Below are 25,690 nucleotides of genomic sequence, written 5' to 3' on the forward strand. Positions count from 1 at the left end.
GAGCCTGCGCTCTAGAACGCTCAAGCCACAGCTACTGAGCCCGCGTGCCACAACTACTGAAGCCCACGCGCCTAGAGCCCGTGCTCCGCAACAAGAGAAGCCACTGCAATGAGGGCTTCCCTGGTCGCACAGTGGTTGAGAATCTGCCTGCTAATGCAGGGGACACGGATTCGAGCCCTGGTCTGGGAGGATCCCACATGCCGCGGAGCAACTAGGCCCGTGAGCCACAACAACTGAGCCTGCGCATCCGGAGCCTGTGCTCCGCAACAAGAGAGGCCGCGATAGTGAGAGGCCCACGCACCACGGTGAAGAGTAGCCCCCGCTTGCCACAACTAGAGAAAGCCCTCGCACAGAAGTGAAGACCCAACACAGCCAAAAATAAATAAATAAATAAATATTTTTTTAAAGGTTATCACTTGTTAAGTTCTTAAAAAAAAAGAGAAGCCACTGCAGTGAGAAGCCTGAGCACCGCAACGAAGAGCAGCCCCCACTCGCCGCACCTAGAGAAAAGCCCGCGCTCAGCAACAAAGGCCCAACACAGCCAAAAGTAAAAATAAATTAATAAATAATTTTTTTAAAAAAAATCACTTTGTGCGTTTAGGAGTTGTGTATACCTTGATTCGCTCATTATATTACCATGGACTGTCTTGGTTCAGTTTAGAGCTGTAAAAGCCTGGGAATGAGGAGAGGATACCAGTAAGGGAGCTTTCTGGATTCTGGATAAAGGCTGAGAGGTGATAGTGGGAAGGTTCTCAGGAGAGAAAAATTGCCATCCTGGATGTTTCTGGATGTTTCAAATTTCTAGTCTTCAGATGCACTTCCGGACCATCCTCATCTACTACCTTCCATATCCCACCAGTGTGTTTGGGGGAGCTGGGTAGCCCCCCATCTGGAGCTTTGTGCTGTGTCCCGGGCCTGGGCTGGACACATCTTCACGGGAGCTCTGGCTCCTGGCACAGCACCTTGTGCTCATAACAGCTGTGCTGAAATGAATCAGTCATTTGGTTTCTTCCTCTCTCCCACCTCGAGCCCTGAATAAGCTGAAAGGGTTGAGGATGGGAGTGGGGAACCAGGGAGGAGTAGGAGGGAGTGCACTGAGGGCCAGCGAAGCCTCAGGAAGAGCTCAGGCTGAGAAGAAATTCCCTGTAAGAGAAAGAAATTCCAATGGTGAAATCAACTAAAGAAATCTAGAATGACTTCCAGGAAAGGGAAAAGAGAAATTGCAAGATCCAAGCTGGTGAATAAGGAATGTGGAATGTGCCTGCAGAGCTGCTGAATTCTGCCCAGGCAGAGGAAGAAGAGGCTGATGGAAGAAGGATCTCAGATTGCCCAGCTTTCCCCCACCCTCCAAGAGGGCTTCTCAATCTATAGGCATCCTCATTGTACCCCATCTCCATCAAAGGCTCTCCTGCCTGCCCTCACTGGCTCACTGGGCAGGGGCAGGGAGAGAGGGGTCAGATTGCCCCTCCCAGGAGGAGCACCTTGGGGTGAGTGACCATGTAGAGAGGAATAAAGCGCACAAGGGGGCTCAATTTCCACGAAGAGGTGGAGGTGATTGCCCGCTTTGGAAAGCTCAACAGAGTGAAATCACCAAGGAGCAGGCCAAGTGCAAGGGAAGTGCTGGAGAGCACCCAGCTCATCTGGGGCCAAGAGGCTGCCTTAGCACCCCATGCAGGAAGGGAGGGCTGGCATGATTTATCCTCACTGACCAGAGGAATGCCACGTGTGGGCCCAATGCTATCATCCAGAGCATCTCTGGTCTGGATCCAGCTCATCCCTCACCCTGTGGCCCCTTCACACACCAGGGCCCCAGGGGCACGCCTTGGTTATCCTGCTCTGGAACAGCCACGGACAAAGCCCATGTGTGCCTTACTCTTCCCCGCTGACCTTGGGAGGTCACCACAAGAAATGGGACATGCACACAAAACTGCAGTCCCTTGGAAAGGTGGAGAGCTGGTGGGAGCCACTCCCTCCTCCTCAGATTGCAAGCCTCTAGGAGAACCAGGTCTTTTCCACAGTGTTGTTGCCTGAGGGTGATATTTGTTTGAATTCATTTCTTATTCTTTGGTGTGGTTAGAAGTGAACAAATGCAAGTATTTTTATAAGCCTTGAGCCAAGTGAACTATTAACCAGCTGTAATTTAATTTATCAACCCCTTTTTGGTGAAGTATGGCCCTACTGAATAAGAAGTGCACACTTTTAACTCTTAGGAAATGCTTACTTGTTTTCATTCATGTAGGCTGTATCCATTTTTAAAACCGGGAGGGAGGGGAAATATACGTATATATATTTACCCAGTGATTTGAGGTGTGCCCACATTTTTTTAATTGTAGTTTTTTTAACCTTAAAAATAAAGGGTTTTTTTTAAATATATTTTTTCTTTAAAATGAAAACAAAGGATTTGCTGCAGTATCTCTGGTTTCATGATAGGTCACCAGGAAAAATGTTTGCATCAGGCACATGACTATATCAGTGAGGATCTCAGTCTTTGGGAGCTGGGTCTACAGGAACTTTTGGGAACCCAGATCATTTGTTCCGTATGAAAATAGCTAGAAAATTAAGAAAAAGCAAATTACTAATATTTGAAAGATTTTTTTTTCCCCAAGTATTTTTAGAATTTCAAATGATGGGTTTTTTTATCCTTTCCCTCCAGAACTGGAAAATGTTTCCACTTCCAGACAGAAAGGGCTCTGTAGCAGTTTCTTCATCTCACGTTGGCTGCTTTCCACCTGTTGTCACCTCTCTGCCCAGAGAGCTGGTGGGGGTAAGACTAGGGATTGCCTTCCAGAAAAAGGGGGTGAGGAGGTGAACTCCTCCTCCTCTGCCCCAGATGGAGATCCGGGCCTCTGGTTCCTGATGAACACTGAAGAGCTCCATCCCTCCCTCCCTGTGTTTACTTCAAGAGACTTCACTGAAGGGACTCTTTGCAGTTGTGCAAGGTTATGGGTAGGGTTAGAGCAGGGTTTCTCAGCCTCTGCACTGTCAACATTTTGGAGAAGGGACTGTCCTGGGCATTGTAGGATGGTTACCAGCTTCCCCGGCCTCTACCCAGCAATGCCAGTAGCACCACCTCCTCTGAATTGTGACAACCAAAAATGTCTCCAGACATTGGCAGATGTGCCCTGGGGGTAACATGTCGAGGTTGAGAACTGCCAGGGGAAGGGAGGCCCTTAGAGACCAGCAGCGGTAGGAAACTACCACTGCCCCAGCACCCTGCAGCTGAGGGCAGAGGAACTGAGGTTACGGAACCCAGTGGGGGCTGAGTTAGCAGTTACAGCCACCGCCAGAACCTTGGCAGCTTGCAGGGAAGGCTACAGGAAAGAAACACCCAACTTCTCTCTCTTCCTGCCTTCCAAAATCTCAGTGTTCCCTCCCTAGTGGAAGAATCTAGGTAGAAGCCAGGTGGCAAGGAAACTTGGCTTGATCCATGGAGATCAAATTCCTGGGGCACTGAGCGGGATAGAGAAGGACAAAGAATGGGTCCTGGGGTGGGAGGTGGGCGGTGGCAAACAGGAAATAATCAGTTTATTCATCCATCCATCTGTTCATTCAACATTTATAGGTAACTTAGCAGAATGGTCCAGAATACAGGCTCTGGAGTCAGACAAGCCTGTATCTGGGTTTGTATCTGGCCCTACCACTTTGCAACCTGGGTGATCTTGAAAGAGTAAGTTCTCTAAACCTCAATAACCTTAAATGTAAAGTGGCAACAATAATCCTGTCTCCACGTGTGACCGGACTCTTGGCGATCTTGAGGTTTTCCCATTGGGGAAACTCAACAAAGCCCTAAGTCAGTTGCTTTAGTACAAGACTCTAGTCAACTGCCGAGTGAATGGTATCTGCTGTGTGCCCACTGCTATCTCATGGGTGGTCCCAGGAAAAGGAGAGACATGGGGCTCAACCACAGAATGCGTTTCCTCACCATCTGTGAACACATTGAATACAGGTACGAGCAGAGACAGGTCACGGTGGGCTGGAGAGACCCGGACCACAGGACTTGAGTTGGGTCCTGAGGGATGAGTAGGCCTGGCTAAGTCAAGATGAGGAAGAAGATCCATCACACAGAAGGAATGATGAGGAAACCAAAGCCGTGAGAGGTGGAGGGAGAGGCAAGGCCCAGCAAGCAGTGGGGGGGACATGAGGAGAGCTTTGTTCGAGGGTCTCAGTGTTCTCGTCTGTACAGGAAAGGGGCTGGCTGGAGGCCACCTGCCCTCCTGGGTACCCTAGTGTAGGCGCCACAAGCCCGCATGCCTGCAGGGGTGAGGTGGGAGGCAGTAGGGCCAGACAGGGCACACTGATGCCTCCTACAGGGCGTGGCCACTGCTCTGCTCCAAGCAGCTGTTAAGTCGCAGTAAAACACAAGCATAGAGACATCAGGTTCTAATTTTCTGAATTTTCCAAAGATGCCAGGCATTTGGATTTTTATGAGAAATCTGATTTTTAAAAAACCATGTGAGCTGTACCAAACTTGTGTGAGGACCCAGCAGTCCGTTTGCACTGCTGCCTGGTGCTTCCACTGGGGCCTGGGAACCCCAGAGCTGTGCGTGTTTGGTTGCCTCTATGTGTACGGTCTTTTTGGTTTTTGTTAATAAGTTTATTTATTTATGTATTTATTTTTGGCTGCATTGGATCTTCGTTGCTGCGTGCGGGCTTTCTCTAGTTGTGGCGAGCGGGGGCTACTCTTTGTTGTGGTGCATGGGATTCTCATGGCAGTGGCTTCTCTTTGTTGTGGAGCACGGGCTCCAGGTGTGCGGGCTTCAGTAGTTGTGGCACGCGGGTTCAGTAGTTGTGGCTCACGGGCTCTAGAGCGCAGGCTCAGTAGTTGTGGCACACGGGGCTTAGTTGCTCCACGGCATGTGGGATCTTCCCAGACCAGAGCTTGAACCCGTGTCCCCTGCATTAGCAGGCAGATTCTTAACCACTGCACCACCAGGGAAGTCCTACGTGTATGGTCTTTTATACAGTGGTTTTCAGGGCTTAAAAAACAAAAAGAAGAAACAGAAGTAGGTGGAGGAAGAGGGGTCCACCTGGGCCAGCTGAAGTCTGAGTTCCCGGCCAGACTTAGTACCATGGCCAAGAGGGAGTGAGGGGAGGGGTTGACTCATCCAGGGCACGACGTAGAGCCGTGAGTGCATGGGCAGTGGTCTCAGTGCCTGCTGGGCTGCCCTTGGGAGCACCGACTGGCACATTCGCCTCTTCTTTGATGAAATTTTCAAAACATTCAGCTAAAGAACAGAGACTAATACCGCAAATACCCATGTTCCCTGACCCATACTTCCTGCTGGGTTCATCAGAGCTGCTGGAGGGGCCACCTCTCTCTGTTCCTTAGGACAGACCTTCCTCTGGGTCATCTGTCTCAGGTCAGGGTCATCTGGGAGCTCTGTTTCATGGTGAAGTAAGTCTGAGATGATCACCTTTGATGGTTTAGGAAGTCCTCTCACTGACCGCAGTGCCTGGAGATCCCACCTCTGAGCCCTGGCTCCGAGGGCCCTGGAGAGCGGAGAGCCTCGGCTCCAGGGGTAGAGGGGTCAGCAGGGGTAGAGGGTCAGAGGGTCAGGCAGCGAGGTTCCTGGAGACCCTGCAAGAGTTGAATGGCAGAGTCAGCAGCTGAACCAAGCTTCGGTTCCGCACTTGTTTCTCATGACTAGTTAAAATACAGGCTCTTGCCCTGCTGAGAGGGATGTGAAGAAATCTATGGAGAAGACTGGAAATGATGAAGTTGTCTGGAAACAGCTTAGTGAAACCTTAAAATATTTTCACTCACAAAAAAGGAAGCACAGTTGTACTCACTCAACTCTGCCCCCCGCCAAAGCCTGCTCTAGGCCATCTGCCCCTCCGTCTTCACCTCCATCTCCCCCAGACCCCCCTCTTCAACAGGCAGGTCTAATCTCCCTGCTCCTCCTTTCCATCCCAGCTATGCTTGGCCTCTGCCTGCCCGAGTGTTCCCTCCGTGAAGCTCTCCCTCCTCCCACTCCCCACTTTTTTTTTTCCTCCTGTCCTTTCATTACTGCTAGTAATGGTATAATTAGTCCCTGTCATGCACCATCTTGGACTATTTCCTAACACTTCATATGTGTCAGCTTGCCTCTGACTAAACTATCTGCTCTCTGAGAGAAGGGCCTAGAATTTTCCTCATGTTTCTCACAGTCCCCCCTCCCTCCCAACCCCCTATCTGGTGATCGATAAATACTTGTGGGGAGATAAAAGCTTGAATTGATGGGTAAATGGGTGGGGGGAGCAGAGAGTTGGTTGGGTGGCAGGGTTGAGGGATTTTCCACAAAGCCTGAAACAGGATTCTCCAGAGCTGGTGGCAGGGAGAATCCAACCCATCACCATTTGCGCAGCATTTCCTGGGCTGACCTGACCTCTCTTTGAAGGACTGGGAAGGAGGCTTGACCAATGGCCTTGGTCTAGAAGGCATCTCCCCCATGATACTTCAGAATCAGACAGTAGGTTTCTAATCCATGGTCTGAAGTGGTTTTTAAGGTTGGCAACATAGAAAAAAAATCTATGTTGGCACTTTCATTTTAATCAGTACAGTTGAAAATGACCTCGAAGCCTGTGACTTGCTTTTCTACCCGCCTAGAAATGATCCCTTCTCTTAGTCAGGGGACACGGGCTGGGACTTTGAGTGGATCCAGCACAGTGCGTGAAGCCTGCACTTTAGCTCCCAGCCCCAAGGTGGGCCTCTTCATGGAGGTGGGAGAGAAGACGGCAGGGGAGCAAGTAGGAGTTTCTGATACCCAGGGTCCGCCTTGGCAAGAGAGCCCTGATGTGGCCAGGGCAGTAGCAAGAGGAAGCCTACGCGGCAGCGGCCCTGCAGCCTCTTGTCTGCTGCCCTCCACTGCAATCCAAGCGAGTTATTCATTCGCAAGGATGGAAAGCACAGGATTGACCAGTTCTAAGCGCTCATTTATTTGCTGGGTTTCCAACTTGCTTCCAACTTACTGAGTGTTGATCCAGTCTGCCTTGCACTGTCCCCCACAAGACATGAGTGTGTGCCAGCACCCCTTTCCCGCCTGAAGCGTTCCCAGAGGGGGCTTGCCTTAGCTACGTAGCCAGTGGGGGAGAGTCTAGGAGATGATTTTTCCCCCGCACCGACGTCTCCCCTCCCCTGACTCCTGCAGCTCTTGGGATCCAGACCACTCCATGGAGCACCTGATTCCTTACTGTTGCCTGAGTGTTAGCCTGACCTTCCAATCTAGACCACCAGCTTCCTGAGGACAGCACATGTCAGCCACTCGCTTTGCTTTCCCACAGTACTTAGCACAGCACCAGCCCCAGAGCAGACCATCAGCACCTGTTTCCTGACTACATGGTGAAGGGCCAGGCAGAGTCCCAGCTCCTCCCGGAAGTCTTCTCGAGGCTTCGCTCCACCTTCTGACCCAACCATTCACCTCTGCAGAGTCCTCCAGCACCTGAGGCCTGGACCCCACAAGCAAGCTTGAGGGCTCTAGACATTTGGCTCCTTTTCAGGCAGGCCCTGTGGCCAGGCTTCCTCCCAGCAACTGGAACTAACTTGGGCACATAGCAGAGTTTCTTTTTTAACATAATAGTTTTACTGAGATATACCATACGCATACCATACAAGTCACCCATTTAAAGAGAATGATTCAGTGTTTTGGATCATACTCATAGACTTATGCAACCGTCGGCACAAACAATTTTAGAATATTTTCATCACTCCAAAAAGAAATCCTACAACCTACTCTTGGTTCCTCCGTATCAGTTTCCTGCGGCTGCTGTAACAAATGACCACAAGCTTCGTGGTTTAAAACACCACCAATTTATCGTCTCACAGTTCTAGAGGCCAGAAGTCTGAAATTAAGGTGTCAGCAGGGCCACACTCCCTCTGCAGGCTCTAGGGAAGAATCTGGCCCTTGCCTCTTCCAGCTTCTGGAGGCTGTCACCATTTCTGTGCTTGCATCACGCCGGCCTCTGCCTCTGTCTTCACATCACCTTCTCCTCTGTGTGTCTTCCTATGTGCATCTAGTGTCAAACCTCCCCCTGCCCCTCTCTTGTTAGGACAACTGTGATGGCATCTAGGGGCCACCCAGATCATCCAAGATTATCTCCTCATCTCAGTATCGGGCTCAACTTAGTCACATCTGCAATGACCCTATTTCCAAGTAAAGTAACATTCACAGGGTCCGGGGACTTGACATAGATATCTTTTGGGAGGCCATTTTTCAGCCTTCCACACTCTCCATGCCCCCCAGCCCAGATGTAATACATATAGCATAAAATACATCAAATTAAAGTGTGCATATGTACAAATTTCAGTATATTCATAAGGTTGTACAACCATCACCACTATCCGATTTGAGAACATTTTCATCAACTCAAAAAGAAACACTGTAGCTATCAGCAGTCATTCCTCATTCTCCAACCCCTGGCAACCACTAATCTACTTTTTGTCTCTATGATTTGCCTGTTCTGGACATTTTGTATGAGTGGAATCATACAATATGTGTTCTTCTGTGTCTGGCTTCTTTCACTTAGCATGTTTTCAAGGTTCATCTGCGTTGTAGCATGTATCAGTACTTCATTCCTTTTTATAGCTGAATAATATTCCATTGCATGGATGGACCACATTTCATTTATGCATTCATTGGTTCATGAACGTTTTGGTTGTTTCCACTTACTGGCTTTTATGAATAATGCTCTTACGAACATTTGTGTACACATTTCTGTGTGGACATATGTTTTTTTACTTCTCTTAATTATATGCCTAAGAGCAGGAGAGACTTTGAGACTGTTTTCCTAAGTGGCTGCACCATTTTACATTCCTACCAGCAATATATGAGGGTTTTAATTTCTTTACATCTTCACCAAAACTTAGTATCTATCTTTTTTATTAAAGTTATACTAGTAGGTATGAAGTGGTTTCTCATTGTGGTTTTGATTTGTCTTTCCCTGATGGTTAATGATGCTAAGTATCTTTTCACGTACTTATTGGTCAGATAAACAAGACGAAAAGACAACCCACAGAATGGGAGAAAATATTTGCAAGTGAAGCAACGAACAAAGGATTAATCTCCAAAATATACAAACAGCTCATGCAGCTCAGTATCAAAAAAAAAAAAAATCAAAAAATGGGCAGACAACCTAAATAGACATTTCACCAAAGAAGATGTACAGATGGCCAAGAGGCACATGAAAAGATGCTCAGCATCACTAATTATTCAAGAAATGCAGGGCTTCCCTGGTGGCGCAGTGGTTAAGAATCCACCTGCCAATGCAGGGGATACGGGTTCGAGCCCTGGTCCGGGAAGATCCCACATGCCATGGAGCAGCTAAGCCTGTGTGCTACAACTACTGAGCTTGCGCTCTAGAGCCCATGAGCCACAACTACTGAGCCCGTGTGCCACAACTACTGAAGCCCGCGTGCGTAGAGCCCGTGCTCCACAACAAGAGAAGACCCCGCAATGAGAAGCCCGCGCACCACAACAAAGAGTAGCCCCTGCTCGCCACAACTACAGAAAGCCCGTGCACAGCAACAAAGACCCAACACAGCCAAAAATAAATAAATTTAATTAATTAATTTTTTTTAAAAAAGAAATGCAAATCAAAACTACAATGAGGTATCACCTCACACCGGTCAGGATGGCCATCATCAAAAAATCTACAAACAGTAAATGCTGGAGAGGGTACAGAGAAAAGGGAACCCTCTTGCACTGTTGATGGGAATGTAAATTGATACAGCCACTATGGAGAACAGTATTGAGGTTCCTTAAAAAACAAAAAATAGAACTACCATACTACCCAGCAATCCCACTACTGGGCATATACCCTGAGAAAACCATAATTCAAAAAGAGTCATGTAGGGCTTCTCTGGTGGCGCAGTGGTTGAAAGTTCGCCTGCTGATGCAGGGTATGCGGGTTCGTGCCCCGGTCCGGGAAGATCCCACATGCCGCGGAGCCGCTGGGCCCGTGAGCCATGGCCGCTGAGCCTGCGCGTCCGGAGCCTGTGCTCCGCAACGGGAGAGGCCACAACAGTGAGAGGCCCGCGTACCGCAAAAAAAAAAAAAAAAAAAAGAGTCATGTACCACAATGTTCATTGCAGCACTATTTACAAGAGCCAGGACATGGAAACAACCTAAATGTCCATCAACAGATGAATGGATAAAGAAGATGTGGTACGTATATATAGTGGAACATTAGCCATAAAAAGAAATGGAATTGGGTCATTTGTAGAGATGTGGATGGACCTAGAGACTGTCATACAGAGTGAAGTAAGTCAGAAAGAGAAAAACAAATATTGTATATTAACGCATATATGTGGAATCTAGAAAAATGGCACAGATGAACCTATTTGCAGGGCAGGAATAGAAACACAGACGTAGAGAACGGACATGTGGACATGGAGGGGAAGGGGAGGGTGGGATGAACTGGGAGATTACGTTTGACATAAATACACTACCATGTGTAAAGTAGATAGCTCGTGGGAACCTGCTGTATAGCACAGGGAGCTCAGCTCGGTGCTCTGTGATGACCTAGATGGGTGGGATGGGGGAGGGAGGGAGGTCCAAGGGGGAGGGGAGATATGTATACATAAAGCTGAACCACTTCACTGTACAGCAGAAACTAACACAACATTGTAAAGCAATTATACTCCAATAAAAAAAGAAACAGTATCTATCTTTTTGGTTAAAGTTATGCTAGTAGGTATGAGGTAGTTTCTCATTGTGGTTTTTGTTTTTTGTTTTTTGGTTTTTTTTCACTGTTGTGGCCCCTCCCGTTGCGGAGCACGGGCTCCGGACGCGCAGGTTCAGCGGCCATGGCTCACCGGCCCAGCCGCTCCGCGTCATGTGGGATCTTCTCGGACCGGGACACGAACCCGTGTCCCCTGCATCGGCAGGCAGACTCTCAACCACTGCGCCACCAGGGAAGCCCAGTCCTCCAGTTTTGTTGTATTTTTCCAGATTGTTTTGACTGTTCTGGACACACAACAGATTCTTCTGACACACTTGTTGCTTGGTCACTTGCTTTCTTGCTTCCTCGATGGACCTGCAGGCCTGTGAGAGCTTGGCTGCCCTGCATGGTTAGGTGAAAAATTCCTCCCCCTACTCTTCAGCCTCCCCTTCAGAAGGCATTTGGCCAATAGAGATCTGGGCTGTTCTGGCTGAGCTATCTTCATCCAGGGCAAGGTAGAAAAAGAGGGAACTTGGTGAGGTGCATCTGGCCCCTGAAGCAGGTCTAAATCCAACTAATCCTGCCCTCACCCCCAACCCAGTGTCCCTTCCCCATCTCTCCTCACCTTGCAGGGTCAGTGTTTGGAGGGTTATAATTCTAGCAGATTTCACTTCCAGCCAACACACCAGCTCTCCTCTTGTGCTTCCATCATTCCTGTCACTCTCCTGCCACTTCCTAAGCATGATGCACAGCAAAATGGTGCAGGATGGAGGATGTGTGTCGTGTCAGGTGGGGCAGGTGCATCAGTCTGGCCTTCCTGGTGGCATCTCTGGTCACCTCCAAGTGTTCTTCACGGACCCAGCAGGAATGTTGCCTGAGCTGCAGGCACTGGTCTTGCTGGTGGATGAAACTGTTTTCTTCCCTATGGGGCTTTCAGTCCCTGCCTTAAGGAGACAAAAAGAAGGGTTGGGGGGAAAACTGGTGAATCAGAGGGCAGGTTTTTCTGGAAGATTTCAAGATAAGCTGACCTGCTTGGTGCCACAATACTGAGGACTTACAGCTTTGACCCTTTTTTTCAAAATATGGCCCCCATCTGGGAGCTCTTTTTCATGAATAAAAGTGATAAAACTGAGTCTGACTTATTCATCTCCATGGGTTACTGGGAGTGTTTCTCCATGGCTTCCCTGCAGGGGGGGGTTGGCCTATGACTGAGGGAGACTTAGCTCAGTGCCACCACTGCTAACTGTGCAAACTTGGACCTGTTACGCAACCTCTGTGAGCACAACTTCCTTGTTTGTTAAATAAGGATACCTCCCTTCTGGTGGTGGGAGCAATAAGAGTTCAAATAGAAGGAAAGTGTTCGTTATTATCAACTTATTGCTTGCTTTCTTTGTGGCAGTCCCTGTGTTTGTATTCAAACCAAATCAAGTGGGGTAAAGGAAGAGATTTCATGATCTCTAGAGCCATAAACTGGAATGTTTTGAGCATCTGCTGTGTGTTTAATTGTATGCTGATCTTCATATGTATTTTCAGTTCTTTGAGGTTTGAAAGATGCCGATTAATGGTATCTCTTCCCCATACAGACTCTAAACCAGTTGAGAACTACACAGGGGAGTCAGTAGAGATAAAAATAGAGATTGTATTATAGGTGAAGGCTGGACCCACACATGGCTCACACTGACAGCTAAAATGTACCTTCACGCCTCCCCCCAACTTTTTCTGTTTCCCAGTTTGAAGCCTGATTCCAGGCTGCAGAGCCTAAGGGGCAGGTGTCCTGAGGGATTGATTTGGGGCTCTGAGGATAGTAACACTGGTCCTTTGGCTGCTTCCGTGAGTCATGGGCTCTATGTAGTGCTGGCCCTGCTGGAGGTTCACCAACTCTGTTTATCTCACCAGGAAGACCTACATCTCTGGAATGTTGGTGCTAATCCTCCAAATCTGCGCTCTGCATGCACCATGAAACTTATTGTCAATTCCGGTTTCTTTTTTTTTTTTTTTTTTTGCAGTACGCAGGCCTCTCACTGTTGTGGCCTCTCCCGTTGCGGAGCACAGGCTCTGGACGCGCAGGCTCAGCGGTCATGGCTCTCGGGCCTAGCCGCTCCGCGGCATGTGGGATCTTCCCGGACCGGGGCACGAACCCGTGTCCCCTGCATCGGCAGGTGGACTCTCAACCACTGTACCACCAGGGAAGCCCCAATTCCAGTTTCTTTATAGCCACCTAAAGCTCTCTGACTGTACGCAAGTGAGTTAACGTATCTGTGCCTGGATTCCTCATCTGTGAAGTAGGGATGGTAATACCCAACCCAAAGGATGCTGAAGGACTGGAGAGAAAGGACTTGCTTAGGGACTGGCACCTAATAGGTCCGCTAAGCCTGGTTCAAGGCCCTGGGGAACTCAGCTTTCCATTCCAGACTCTGAGGCTTCTCCCTGTGTGCTGAGCAAGTCTCTTTGGGGGCCAAATTGTCACGGACAGGTTTGTGGGCTGGAGTGGAGATGTGGATTTGAGAAAGATGAGGTCTCAGTAGAAGTGTGTCATTGAAAGACAAGCATTGGTGTATGGATGCATCCATAGAGATTTATTGTCTGTGTGGTGGGATTTCAGTCCTACGTTTCAGGCCTCCTCCAGGTTGGGGGTGGGAGACACGGGGTTGTTAGCAGAAATGTCAACGCCCTGAGCCTCCCTTCAAACCCATATTTAGGACTGTCTAAGGGAAAATGGTGAAGTAAGCAATGGTTTCCCCAAGGCACCCACGTCCTCTTTCTGCACCCCATTCGACTCTTTTAGCACCCTTCCTCCAGCCAGCTAAGAAAATGAGTCTCTGAAAAATGATTTCACACTAACACAGAGGGCAGCAGAATATGAGCTAATTCCAGCCCCCCACCTGTCATTGTACGGCCTGTGAACTACAAACGGTTTTTACATTTTTAAATGGTTGGAAAAGATCAAAAGAAGAATATTATTTTGCGAAATAAAAATTACATGAAAGTCAAATTTTATTGTAACATAAAGTTTTATTGGAACCTAGCCACAACCATTTGTTTACATATTGTCTATGGCTGCTTTCAGTCAGAGACCGTAAGACTCCCAAAGTCTAAAATATTTACCTTCTGGCCCTTTAAGAAAAAGTTTGCTGATGCCCTGCTCTAAGATGTTAGAGAGTTAATGTGTTACGTGCTCAGTGGGATTTGGTTCAGAGGAAGGGACAAAGCAAAGGAGTTCAGGCGTTGTCGGCAGGCCTGCAGAGGAGACACTGGGTGGGAAGCTTTCGTGATATCCTTCCAGTTAGAAGGGCTGAGGGGAGATAGATGTCTAGTCTTCTAGGTGGGGCTGCTTCTGTCCACACTGGGATAGGGGGCATGGAAATGGTGGGATTCAGGCCTATGACTCATTCTAGCTGCACAGCCAGCAGGATTCAGGCGTGGATTAATAACTCTTAGTGAGCGTATCCCAGTATCCCACCAGCTTCCCTGCCAGGCTAGTGGCAGTTTTTTTTCTTTTTTGGCTGCATTGGGTCTTAGTTGCTGTGTACGGGCTTTCTCTAGTTGCAGCAAGCGGTGGCTACTCTTTGTTGCGGTGTGCGGGCTTCTCATTGTGGTGGCTTCTCTTGTTGCGGAGCACTGGCTCTAGGTGGGCAGGCTTCAGTAGCTGCAGCACGCGGGCTCGGTAGTTGTGGCACGCAGGCCCTAGAGTGCACAGGCTTCAGTAGTTGTGGCACACGGGCTCAGTAGTTGTGGCTCGCAGGCTCTAGAGCACAGGCTCAGTAGTTGTGGTGCACGGGCTTAGTTGCTCCGTGGCATGTGGGACCTTCCCAGACCAGGGATCAAGCCCATGTCCCCTGCATTGGTAAGGCAGATTCTTTTTTTTTTTTTTTTTTTTAATTAATTAATTAATTAATTTATTTATTTATTTATTTATGACTGTGGTAGCTTCTCTTTGTTGCTCAGCACGAGCTCTAGGCACGTGGGCTTCAGCAGTTGTAGCATGCAGGCTCAGTAATTGTGGCTCGTGGGCTCTAGAACACCAGCTCAGTAGTTGTTGCACACGGGCTTAGTTGCTCCGTGGCTTGTGGGATCTTCCTGGATCAGGGCTCAAACCCGTGCCCGCTGCATTGGCAGGTGGATTCTTAACCACTGTGCCACCAGGGAAGACCCTGGCAGTGATTTTACCTGAAGCCTTTAATGTTCCTGGAGTCCTGCACAGCCTCCCCAGTTGGCCCTGAGCAGCACATTCATGGCTCACCTCTCTCATTTCCACAGAATTTGCCTTCTGCCGGGTGGACGCCTCCATTGCACTGGACCTGGCCCTGGCTGTGCTGTGTGACCTGCTCCAGCAGTGGGACCAGCTGGCCCCTGGACTCCCAGTCCTGCTAGGATGGCTGTTGGGGGAGGGTGATGACCTCATGGCCTGTGTGGAGAGCATGCATCAGGTAATCCTGGGGTGTCAGGGCAGTGGAGGTGGGTGGGAGTGATCCTACACCCACTGGACGCAGCACTTACAGGCTTCCATGGGCTTGATGTGCCTGCTGAAAGTGTGCTTCTGGATGCTCAGATTACAGAGCAGTAAGCAATTAGGGAGTCTCCAAATGGCCCCAGCAGCCTGCAGGTGCTGCTAGGGCAGCTCTCGTGCTGGCTTGTGGAGTTCCAACAGTAAGCCTTCCGATCAGTTTGGGGAAGGGACTTTGAAAGAGGCCCCTTGGAAGTTGAGAGTTTAATTATGGAGAATGCTTATTCGTCAACATTGGAGTGACCAGGGGCTCCCCATGGTTAGGTCTGAAGGTGAAACACTTCCAGAGAATCGGGGTCCTTCCAGGCTCTCTGCTGCTTGAAGAAAACTATGAGCCCCTCCAGGTGGGGGTCAGTCAAGAGATAGGGAAACTGAGGACGCAGATAAGCAGTAAAAGCATCTTGAGAACTGAAATTCCTCTCTGCCAGTGTCTGACTCAGCTGGCCTTCTTGGCATCCCCAGCAGGACAAGAGTTCAAAAAGCAGCCTGTTTATGGGAAATTAGGAGACAAGATAAAGTGTCTGTGATAAAATGACCTTGAAAATCCCCAGCATTATAGAAATTTGGTTTCATACTGAGAGACTAGTGTCTCATGTTTGTCAGTTCTTTCTTTGCTCTTTGCTGCTCAGATCTCCCTTCCTCCCTCCTCTCTGATTTCTAGATGCACCTTCAGGTCTAGGGCCCCCTCCTGTGTTGAGGTCCCCTTTTCAGCACTAAGCCCCCAAAATATCTTGGCTGAGAACCACAAACACATCTTTATCAAAGGTCATGTTAAGTCTGGGGGAAAAAAATTTCTCTCCAGTGGAGAAGTACAAGTGAAGATAGAAGGTGACCTTCAAGGCTGCAAGTGCTGTGTGTACAGGGGTGTTGACAGGCGAGAGTGAGCCCTCTGTCAGGTGGGGAGGGGACACACTGCTTCTGCATCTGCCAGGACTCTGCTCTGGACTGGGGCCAGTCAGCATCCCCTGTAAGGTTGACTTTCGGCTTTTTCATCGGACTTAGGTGGAAGAAGACTCCCTGTTTGAAAAAACAGAAGTCAACTTTTGGGCTGAGACCCTGATCTTCATGAAATACCTGTACAAGCACCTCTTCCGCCTCCTCTCCAAGTCCAGCTGGCGTCCCCTCAGCCCCGAGAGGCTCTGTCATCTTCAGAGGACAGCGTCAGAGCAATGCCACCTCCTTTCCCAGCTCTTCAGAGAGCTGCCACCAACTGCTGAGTTTTTGAAGACCGTGGAGTTCACGAGACTGCGCATTCGGGAGGAAAGGGCTTTGGCTTGCCTGAGGCTACTGGCGTTTCTGGAAGGAAAGGAAGGGGAAGACACCCTAGTTCTCAGGGCTTTGGACTCTCCTGCAGCAGTGAATCAGTTAACTCTTCCAAGAACAGAAACGGCTTGTTGAAGAAAGAAGACTTGTGGGGTTGGGGGTAGGGTGGATTGTTCCCCCAGTCAATCCGCAGGAAAATGTTGAACAGAAACTTAAGCATCTTCTCCCCTTCACAACTCCCCCACTTCTGTGAGTCTAGTCTTCTGTCCTACAGAGGACTTTTTCTTCAGTTCAGTCATTCAAGGCAGCCTCGTTTATTGCAGCTACTGTAGGACGTGAGGCTACCACGTTGAATATTGACTCTGTTCCCAGGTGCAGGCCACCTGCAGGCCTGAATTAGCCTTTTTCATCCCCCAGGATCTCCAGGGTCCAACCAGAGCCGGCCTACATTTTTCTCTGAATTGACTACACAGAGTTGGATTTTAACACATTATTCCCCACCACCACCACCCGCCTTTTCTGGCTAGTTGTAGGATCTGGATTAGTTGGCAAACAGCCCGCTTGGTCAGAATTCCAAATTTTATTCGATTTTAGCAAAGGCAGAAATATGTTCCAAATGTTGGATCCTGGGAATATTAAGGATCTACTTCATACAAATAATTTTGTTTTTAATGTCTGCATGTTTAAGCCTTCAGTGACTTACACATGCCATCCTAATTATTAAAAGAGCTATTAAGAGCTCCTACCCCCCTCTCCCCACCATAAAAAGTATTTGTGCTATTGTTAGGAAAACAGATTCACCACCCAGTGAAATCATAGACTCTTGGCTGTTAGAAGGAACCTGGGGAAAGGAGTCAGAATAAATGACTTATTTGATGCCTACACTGTTTACTGTCATTTTCTTGGTGGCAGTAACAAAAAAGATTCTTATTTAATACGCCAGAAAACTTTTATCCATTTCAGTGATTTAACCTGGAAACCTTAAGGGTTTTCTGCTTTTCTAAGTCCAGCCCTCCCCTCTTCCTCAGACACCCAGCAGGTGTCGCTCTTGCATACGTTTTGCTGCTAGTTTTGTTTTTCACTGGCTTACCAGTTTTAATTTATAATTTCAGAGTAAGTGTTACCCAAAGACAGTTATCTTGAAATTCATAGCTTCTTGATTCATAGCCTCATCCACATTCATTTTTCATCCTAGTTATCTGAAAAAACCATTTCAGTAATCCTATGTACACTTGGCCCAGCTTTTTAGGGTCTGTAAATACTTCTCAGGTGAGCAATCAGAATTATTTTATTGATGTTTGAGGGTCTGGAGGGGCAGTTTAGAGGGGAGAGGGTTTGATATGATCATTTCCTACTACAGAAAGACTTATATTTCAAATGTAATTTGTTTCTCTTTGAAAGAAAACCACCTAACACTAAAAAATAGAGCCTACTAGAAGAATAGAGAAAGGTCTGTGTAGGAAGAAGCAAGGAAAGAAGTTAACTCAGTGTCCAAAGTTTTGCCCTAAAGAGACAGGAAATTCCCTGGTGGTTTTGCACTACTCAGCTCAAAATGTGTTTTCTGTGATCCCGAATTAATAACCTGGTTAAGCATCTGTGTAGCCCACACTTGATGGAAAGTTGCCAACTGAACATTTCTTTTTGTTCTGAGAAGACGTGGCTGGTGAGAAGTCTGGGAATTGTTGGCACAATATGGTGATAACCATGGCAGAATAATTATGAAACCGGCTCCAGCAAAGCCCAGCTCACTGGAAAAGGCCAGCACTCCTTTTTTCTCCATCTAAAATGAAATAAAAGCAGTTACATCATAATATTTTCTACCAGCAGGTACTCTGTACCAAAGCATGTACCATAGCATGTTTACATGTTAGCTCCAAAGTCCTTCTACCAAGCCTGCAAAGTGGGTGTTCTCATAGCTGTTGAGAATTACCCCAGATTTTGATCTTGGCTGGTTGTAGCCAGCCTGAGAGCACAGGAGACAGATGTTTCCACAGGTTTTTGTATCTGAAGTCTTGTCACTGACCTCCAATAGCAGTGGTGAGGGAAATTGCTGTTTCACACTTTCCTGATGCATTCCCACGGGACACTCAGAATACCCCACTGTCAGGGCCATCCCCAGACTCTTGTGCTGTGGTTCATTTCAACAAAGAACAAGACAGCATCAGGGTTCTTGGGTTTTCTAGACTATAAGTGTCAGCCATGGTTGCCCAGCCTTGTCTAGGGGCCAGTGTAGGCCGGGTGGCAAGAGTGAAGCAGTCACTTCTGAGGTCACTGCCCTTGGCTCCAAGCTCGAGGGTCCAAGATTTGGTGACCCCCTCAGCTCTGCATTCACAATTCTGTAGACCGCCACCCATCTGGCCATACTCCAGAGGCCTGGCTTTCTCCATTTTTAGGCTTTGTCAATATGTTTTAATAAATAAGATGGAGTATACTTATCTTTTTAAAACCTTAACAGATAACTCATTTGCACCTTGACAAAGGTGAGAGATGAGTAAAGCAGGAATTATCTTAGTTTTACAAAGAAACCCAGGTGCCAAAGTGATTTTGTGACTTGCCTGAAATCACATGGCTTATAAGGGGACAGAGCCTGAACTCCAGCCCTATGTTTCTGATCCTTAAGTCCTTGCAGCCCTGTGCTGACTCTAGCTCCCTGGGTGGGTGAGGAGTCCAGCAATGGGCTCTGCGTGCAAGCTGAACTCTATAAAGAGTAGGTTTCCCGAATGACAGGCCTGGCTCATTCCCTCCCAGGGTAACTGAGAGGGAATGAGCGCCGCCGAATGGAAGTAAGCACAAGGAAACAGCCAGAAACAAGATCAACTGGGCAAGGGGGCGTGGGTCTCGGGAGCTTCTTTCCCTGGCGGGTACTGGACCTTCCAACTTAGGCCCAATTACAGCCTAGGCTGCCAGGTGTGCGAAATCATGGGCCCCGCTCCAGCTTTTTTGGCAGCATATCCGTAGACGCGGAGTGAGAAGTGTCCTGGACCGGACTCCAGATCTGCCCCAGTGGGGCTGACAGTGGCCTTAGCTGCACTGGGCGCTAGGGGGGGGTGTCTGCCCCGTACCCGGAGGGCGCCGTTGGCAAAGAGCATTTCCCAACGCGAGCTTTTGGGGTGTGGGGCTGGCAAGAGAAGGAAACCGGGGCGAGCCCACCAGGCGCATCCTCGGTGCCGAGCCCAGCGTGGCTGCGGGTCGGCCTCAGCCGGAGCCCGCAGCCCACAACGAGTTAAGGCGGGGCGCGGCGCCCTCAACGGCCCGGGAGTTAAGGGACTAGGAGGGCGCGCCAGGCCAAGGCTGGGGCGGGCGGGCGGGAGCCTCGGTTGGCAGCTGTACCACAACCCCCAGGAGGGCTGGGGAAAGCCGGACAGACCAGCAGACGGACGAGGCGTTGGGAAGTGCCTCCATGCCTGCGCGGCTCTCCTGGCCTTTCCTCCCGTCCTCCCAGCCGGCTCCCCCGCCCGGGACGCCCCGCGCCACTCCGCGCCTTTGGCCCTGGCTCAAGGTCTTGTGATGTGATTAGCAAAGCCAGCGCCTTGTCCTCAGACACTCAGCCCTGCCCGGCAGGGCTCGGCGCTCAAGCCCTGTTTACTGCAGGCTGGGCGGGAAGAGGGGCGGAGGAACCGGCGCAGGCTCCTCCGGGCAAGACTGCCCTGGCAGCCGCCCGCGTGGCCGCTCCAGCCCCCACCCCCACCACGTCTCCACGTGCAGTCGGGATGGAGCCACTACCGGTCGGACTCGGGCCCCGAGTCCCCGCCCCCGGCCGGAGCACCCTTAGCAAAAACAGCCGGTCCGCGCGGACGGTTGCAATATTCTTGCATTTTGCAATTCCCGCGCCCAGTATAAAACCGAGGGTGGGAGGTAAAAGCTCCGCAATTTCGCCTAGGAGGACCGGGCGGGGAAAGACACGTCCAAGGCTGTAGAAACCCGGCCACGTTAAACGTGCAGGGGATTTCCAACAGTACAGCCCCAGAGGAGGGGAGCCGTTCCTTCCCGCCGCCACCCAGCAGCACCCATCTGGGCCGAGCTCTCCACGCCGCCCCGGGCGCCCCAGCGGCCAGCCCCGCCCCGAGGCCTCTCCGCCCCCTCCCCCAGAGGAAAAAAATTGGCGGCGGCCAATGGGAGGCCAGGAAGCCGCCTGACGTCCGCAAGCCGGAGGGCGGCGTTGCCTGGAGACCCCGGCGGGGTCAGCCTTCTGTCCCCTCCCCGCGGCAGGCCCGCCCAGCCGCTGCCGCGCTTCGGGGCTCTATATAGGGCGCGCGCTCTCGGGCGGCTGAGTTCCAGCAGTCCGCGAGCTGCCGTCGGCTCCGCGCGGGGGGGGCGGGCCGGGCACCCCGGGGCGCGGAGAAGCGCTCTAGCTTCACTCTCCTCTCCCCCCACTCTGCACTCCCGGGCACCCTCAAACCAGTTCAAGCTGCTGCCCCCGCTCCCTCTTTTCTCGCCCCCCAGCAAACTTTCGGTCCCTCCCCCGCCCCTCGCCCGTTATTCGTCGTGGCTCAAGCCCGGCCGCGCCGCCCCGAGGGCTCCTCCGGACCTCCCAGCTTGCAACTCCGACCATTACAGGATCCAGAAAGATGTCGACCACGCTTCTGTCCGCCTTCTACGATATCGACTTCTTGTGCAAGGTACGCGGAGGAGCAGGGAGGGAGGAGGATGGGCAAGCAGGAAGCCCTTCGAGTTTTCAGGCTTGGCCTTCTGTCCTCGGCTTTGGGGGTCCTCTTCCCGCCTTGACTTTTTGGGCTCGGGAAAAATGCCGGAGTTAGCAGTGTGTGCTCGAACCTTGTGGACAGGGAGAAGGAGTGGGGAGGAAGGCCAGGAGGGAGTCGCTGTAGCTGTTTAGTTTCTCCGCAGCCGACCACAACCACGCTTGCCCGGGGCTTCCCGGACGGGGTTTGCGCCGCCCAGGCCGGCGGCCCACGGCTGAGGATCACATGTCGCAACCCAGCGCGGCCTGGGGTGGAGAGTCCGGCTCCTCCCAACGCGAACTTGATTCTTGTGCGCGTGTAAGGGTGGAGGTTGGGGGCCGAGTCGAGATCCGGAAAAAAAAAGAATTGGAGGGCTGGAAGTGGTTCTTCTGCAACTCACCCCAACGCATCCCTCCCCTCTTCCTTTTCCCACTTTTCATCCCTTCCCCGCTACCCTCCTTTTTGGCAGACGGAGAAGTCCCTTGCCAACCTCAATCTGAACAACATGCTAGACAAGAAGGCGGTGGGGACACCCGTGGCCGCCGCCCCCAACTCGGGCTTCACGCCGGGCTTCCTCCGACGGCACTCAGCCAGCAACCTACACGCGCTCGCCCACCCCGCGCCTAGCCCCGGCAGCTGCTCGCCCAAGTTCCCGGGCGCAGCTAACGGCAGCAGCTGCGGCAGCGCGGCGGCGGGCGGGCCGGCCTCCTACGGCACCCTCAAGGAGCCGTCGGGGGGCGGCGGCACGGCCCTGCTGAACAAGGAGAACAAATTCCGGGACCGCTCGTTCAGCGAGAACGGCGAGCGCAGCCAGCACCTCCTGCACCTGCAGCAGCAGCAGAAGGGGGGCGGCGGTTCCCAAATCAACTCAACGCGCTACAAAACTGAGCTGTGCCGGCCCTTCGAGGAGAGCGGCACGTGCAAGTACGGCGAGAAGTGCCAGTTCGCGCATGGCTTCCACGAGCTGCGCAGCCTGACGCGGCACCCCAAGTACAAGACTGAGCTGTGCCGCACCTTCCACACCATCGGTTTTTGTCCCTATGGGCCGCGCTGCCACTTCATCCACAACGCCGACGAGCGGCGGCCCGCGCCGTCGGGGGGCGCCTCCGGGGACCTGCGCACCTTCAGCGCCCGCGACGCGCTGCACCTGGGCTTCCCGCGAGAGCCGCGGCCCAAGCTGCACCACAGCCTCAGCTTCTCGGGCTTCCCGTCGGGCCACCACCAGCCCCCGGGGGGCCTGGAGTCGCCCCTGCTGCTCGACAGCCCCACGTCGCGCACGCCGCCGCCACCCTCCTGCTCCTCGGCTTCGTCTTGCTCCTCGTCCGCTTCGTCCTGCTCCTCGGCCTCGGCTGCCTCCACGCCTTCGGGCGCCCCGACGTGCTGTGCCTCTGCGGCGGCAGCGGCCGCGGCCGCGCTGCTGTACGGCACCGGGGGCGCCGAGGACCTGCTCGCGCCGGGCGCGCCCTGCGCCACCTGCTCGTCGGCCTCGTGCGCCAACAACGCCTTCGCCTTCGGCCCGGAGTTGAGCAGCCTCATCACACCTCTCGCCATCCAGACCCACAACTTCGCCGCCGTGGCCGCCGCCGCCTACTATCGCAGCCAGCAGCAGCAGCAGCAGGGCCTAGTGCCCCCCGCGCAGCCCCCGGCGCCGCCCAGCGCGCCCCTCCCTGCCAGCGCCGCCGCGCCGCCCTCGCCGCCCTTCAGCTTCCAGCTGCCACGCCGCCTGTCCGAGTCGCCAGTGTTCGACGCGCCGCCTAGTCCCCCGGACTCACTGTCTGACCGTGACAGCTACTTGAGCGGCTCCCTGAGCTCGGGCAGCCTCAGCGGCTCTGAGTCCCCCAGCCTCGACCCCGGCCGCCGCCTGCCCATCTTCAGCCGCCTCTCCATCTCCGACGACTGAGGCAAGAGGGCGCTAGTGAGGAGGAGGAAGGGAAGGCCGTTCTGGGGGTGTTGGAGGGCGCCCCTGCAGTCTTGCCCCTGCCAGGGGCAGGGAGGCTCGGGAGTGTGTGGGGCTGACCTCGGCCACAAGCAGACTGCAGGCCGCACCGAGCACTTGGACTCGAACTTGTGTGCCGGGAGGGGCCCCCACCCCTCCCCTTTCGGTTTCCTCTTGTTTTGTTTTGTTTTTTATTATTATTTTTATTATTATTACGAAGTTTCATTCTTGTTGAGCGAAGAAAAGCCAACGAACTTTTTGTATTGAACAAAATATTCACAACAGAGCAGTTGTGATGCGAATAGAACAAAAACCAAACAAACTTTTTTAGGTCTCCGATGAGTTTGGGACTTTAGGTAAAATCAACCTGGCACCAGCAGCTACCAACCACCATTCCATATCTTCACTTGCAAAGCATTAGTTACAGTCCAGATGCGGGGACTCTTATCTTGAGAGAGGTTCCTAATTGTCTCAGACCAGTGTAAACAAACAAGCCAACCAACACCTTGCTAAACCTATAAGCTTTTAAATCCAATATTCTGCCAAGAATATGCCTTGATAGTAGACCTCAGCTCCATAGGTGTTTTGTGTTTTTTAACAAAGTTATATATGTCTGGAAAAAAAAAAACCCTTGCATTCCAAAGTTTCATACTGGTTCCTGGTTTCATTGCCACCACTTAGTGGATGTTTAAGTTAGAACCGTTTTGTCTGCTCTTTCTGGAAGCCTTGGGCAGAGCTTAGTTTGTAATTGTTGGGGAATAACTGCTGAATTTTTAGCTGTTTTGAGTTGATTCGCACCACTGCACCACAACTCAATATGAAAAAAACTATTTAACTTATTTATTATCTTGTGAAAAGTATACATTGAAAATTTTGTTCATACTGTATTTATCAAGTATGATGAAAAGCAATAGATATATATTCTTTTATTATGTTAAATTATGATTGCCATTATTAATCGGCAAAATGTGGAGTGTATGTTCTTTTCACAGTAATATATGCCTTTTGTAACTTCACTTGGTTATTTTATTGTAAATGAGTAAAAAGAATCTTAATTTAAGAGATTGTATGTAATATTTATTTCATTAATTTCTTTCCTTGTTTACGTAAATTTTGAAAGATTGCATGGTTTCTTTACGGAAATCTTATCTTGATGCTGTGGAAGTAGTTTGAGGAATATCTTATGAGTTTTTCTTAGAATGTATAATGGTTGCAGCCCATCCAACTTTAAAAGAAAAAAAGTGACCACATACTTTGCAATCAGGCTTACATGTGGCATGCTTTTCTCATTCCATCTTTATAAATCAGCAGAAAATGTTTTTTGTTTGCTTATTTCACCAGTTCTACTGTGACATACTCTGCATATAAAGACATGTAGCAATAATGGGGGGGGGGGGGTAATCTCACAGTGCCTTTGGAAGGGCCAGAACTTACTTGCCTTAAATCTTCCTCAACCAAATAAGTATTTTGTCTATTAGTGCTTGAGAGAATTTGAATGTAGGATGGGTTCAACTGCACAAAAGGAAAAGATTTTTACCACTTTTTTTAATATAGCTATAAAGTGAAGAGGCCACCTCTTAGTGCTAAAATGGTATGTAGTACATGAATATGCCTTGTTTAATTACAGAAAATTCCAAAACTTGTACAATTTTTTTTTTTTCCGTGTGGAAAGGCAGGAATGCTTTCCTGGACAGCGGATGAATGAGCAGTAGATGTAGTTTGTTTGTACGTAGGTACAGTTGGAGCACTATGTATGTATGTATTCTGGACTACTTTGACAGAAGTAGGTATTTGAATGTAACAAGGTTAAGTCAACTTGAGTTGTAATATATTTGGGGAATCAGTTCACTACAAATTGTGACTGTAAACATTGTACTGTAAATGTTTTGTAGTTTTCCCCCAATAAAACTTTTGGGAAAAAAAAGGTATTAATGTGTAAGATAGCTTCCTTTTTTTAAATGGGAGTATCTAGGTTTCTAGCTTCCCACCACTGTCAGGCATTATAACCAGGTCTTAGAGGGATTGGGGGTTAGGGTTTAGAGAGCTGGCAGAGCCAGAGTTCAGAAGAGCCTGTCCCCCTATATATTTTATATACAAGTTATTTTAGCTGAAAGAAAGTAATTTGGACCGTCAAGGGCATTAGCCGTTCTCTTTGATAATAAGATGTACCCCCATGTTGGCTGACTGGCTGGTGGCTGGGCCTGGCTGGGAGGCCTGAGGCGTGTGGCCTGCCTGTGAGTCACCAAGCGGATCACGTGTCTGCAGTGGCAGCTGAAGGTCTGATTTTTTTTTTTTTTTCCCACTGGGACGCACAGGGAACCAAACTGCTTAGGTGAGAAGGGTCTTGCCAGCCCTTGGCTGAACTGGGGATGGGGGCTTTAAGGCCCAGCCTTTCCTGGGCGGGAGAACCAGGGTTTGGCCTGGACTTTGGAAAGCCTGGTTGTGTCCTTGTGCACAGAGGACAGAAAGAGAAGGAAGATGAAACAGGTTAAACATATCTGGGTAATGTTTATGTGGACGGCTTCCTCTAGGAGTGAGCACACACGTTATTTATGCAAAAGGATTAGTGTCTGTGCTTGAGACAACTGTAAGCGGCCAGAAAGCAAATCCAACCCAGGTCTGGAAAAAAGGAAGGGAAAAAAAAAAGCATCAGTCTGTCTGCGGATTCTCACA

General features: G+C 50.4%; 2 protein-coding genes across 8 annotated transcripts in view; both read left to right on the forward strand.

Moving 5' to 3' along the window:
- The window catches only part of THADA (THADA armadillo repeat containing), a 312,556-nt gene extending 294,343 nt beyond the window's left edge, over positions 1 to 18,213 (forward strand). For 4 of the 7 annotated variants that reach the window (XM_059079306.2, XM_067007667.1, XM_059079307.2 and 1 more), the window contains 2 exons: positions 14,893 to 15,062; positions 16,142 to 18,213. In XM_059079306.2, coding sequence (XP_058935289.1) covers positions 14,893 to 15,062; positions 16,142 to 16,537 — 566 coding nt within the window. In that variant the 3' untranslated portion in view covers positions 16,538 to 18,213. The remainder of the gene's footprint in view (positions 1 to 14,892; positions 15,063 to 16,141) is intronic. The other 3 variants (XR_010835564.1, XR_010835563.1, XR_010835565.1) reach the window with 1 other exon arrangement.
- A 2,056-nt stretch (positions 18,214 to 20,269) lies between these two features.
- On the forward strand, positions 20,270 to 24,945 carry ZFP36L2 (ZFP36 ring finger protein like 2). Its single transcript, XM_059079336.2, has 2 exons — positions 20,270 to 21,021; positions 21,551 to 24,945. The coding sequence occupies exons 1-2, from the start codon at positions 20,971 to 20,973 to the stop codon at positions 22,979 to 22,981; spliced, it is 1,482 nt and encodes a 493-aa protein (XP_058935319.1). The 5' UTR covers positions 20,270 to 20,970; the 3' UTR covers positions 22,982 to 24,945.
- Positions 24,946 to 25,690: the final 745 nt, after the last annotated feature.

This window comes from Kogia breviceps, chromosome 11, assembly GCF_026419965.1.
Source record: "Kogia breviceps isolate mKogBre1 chromosome 11, mKogBre1 haplotype 1, whole genome shotgun sequence".
In the NCBI taxonomy this organism is placed as follows: Eukaryota; Metazoa; Chordata; class Mammalia; order Artiodactyla; family Physeteridae; genus Kogia; species Kogia breviceps.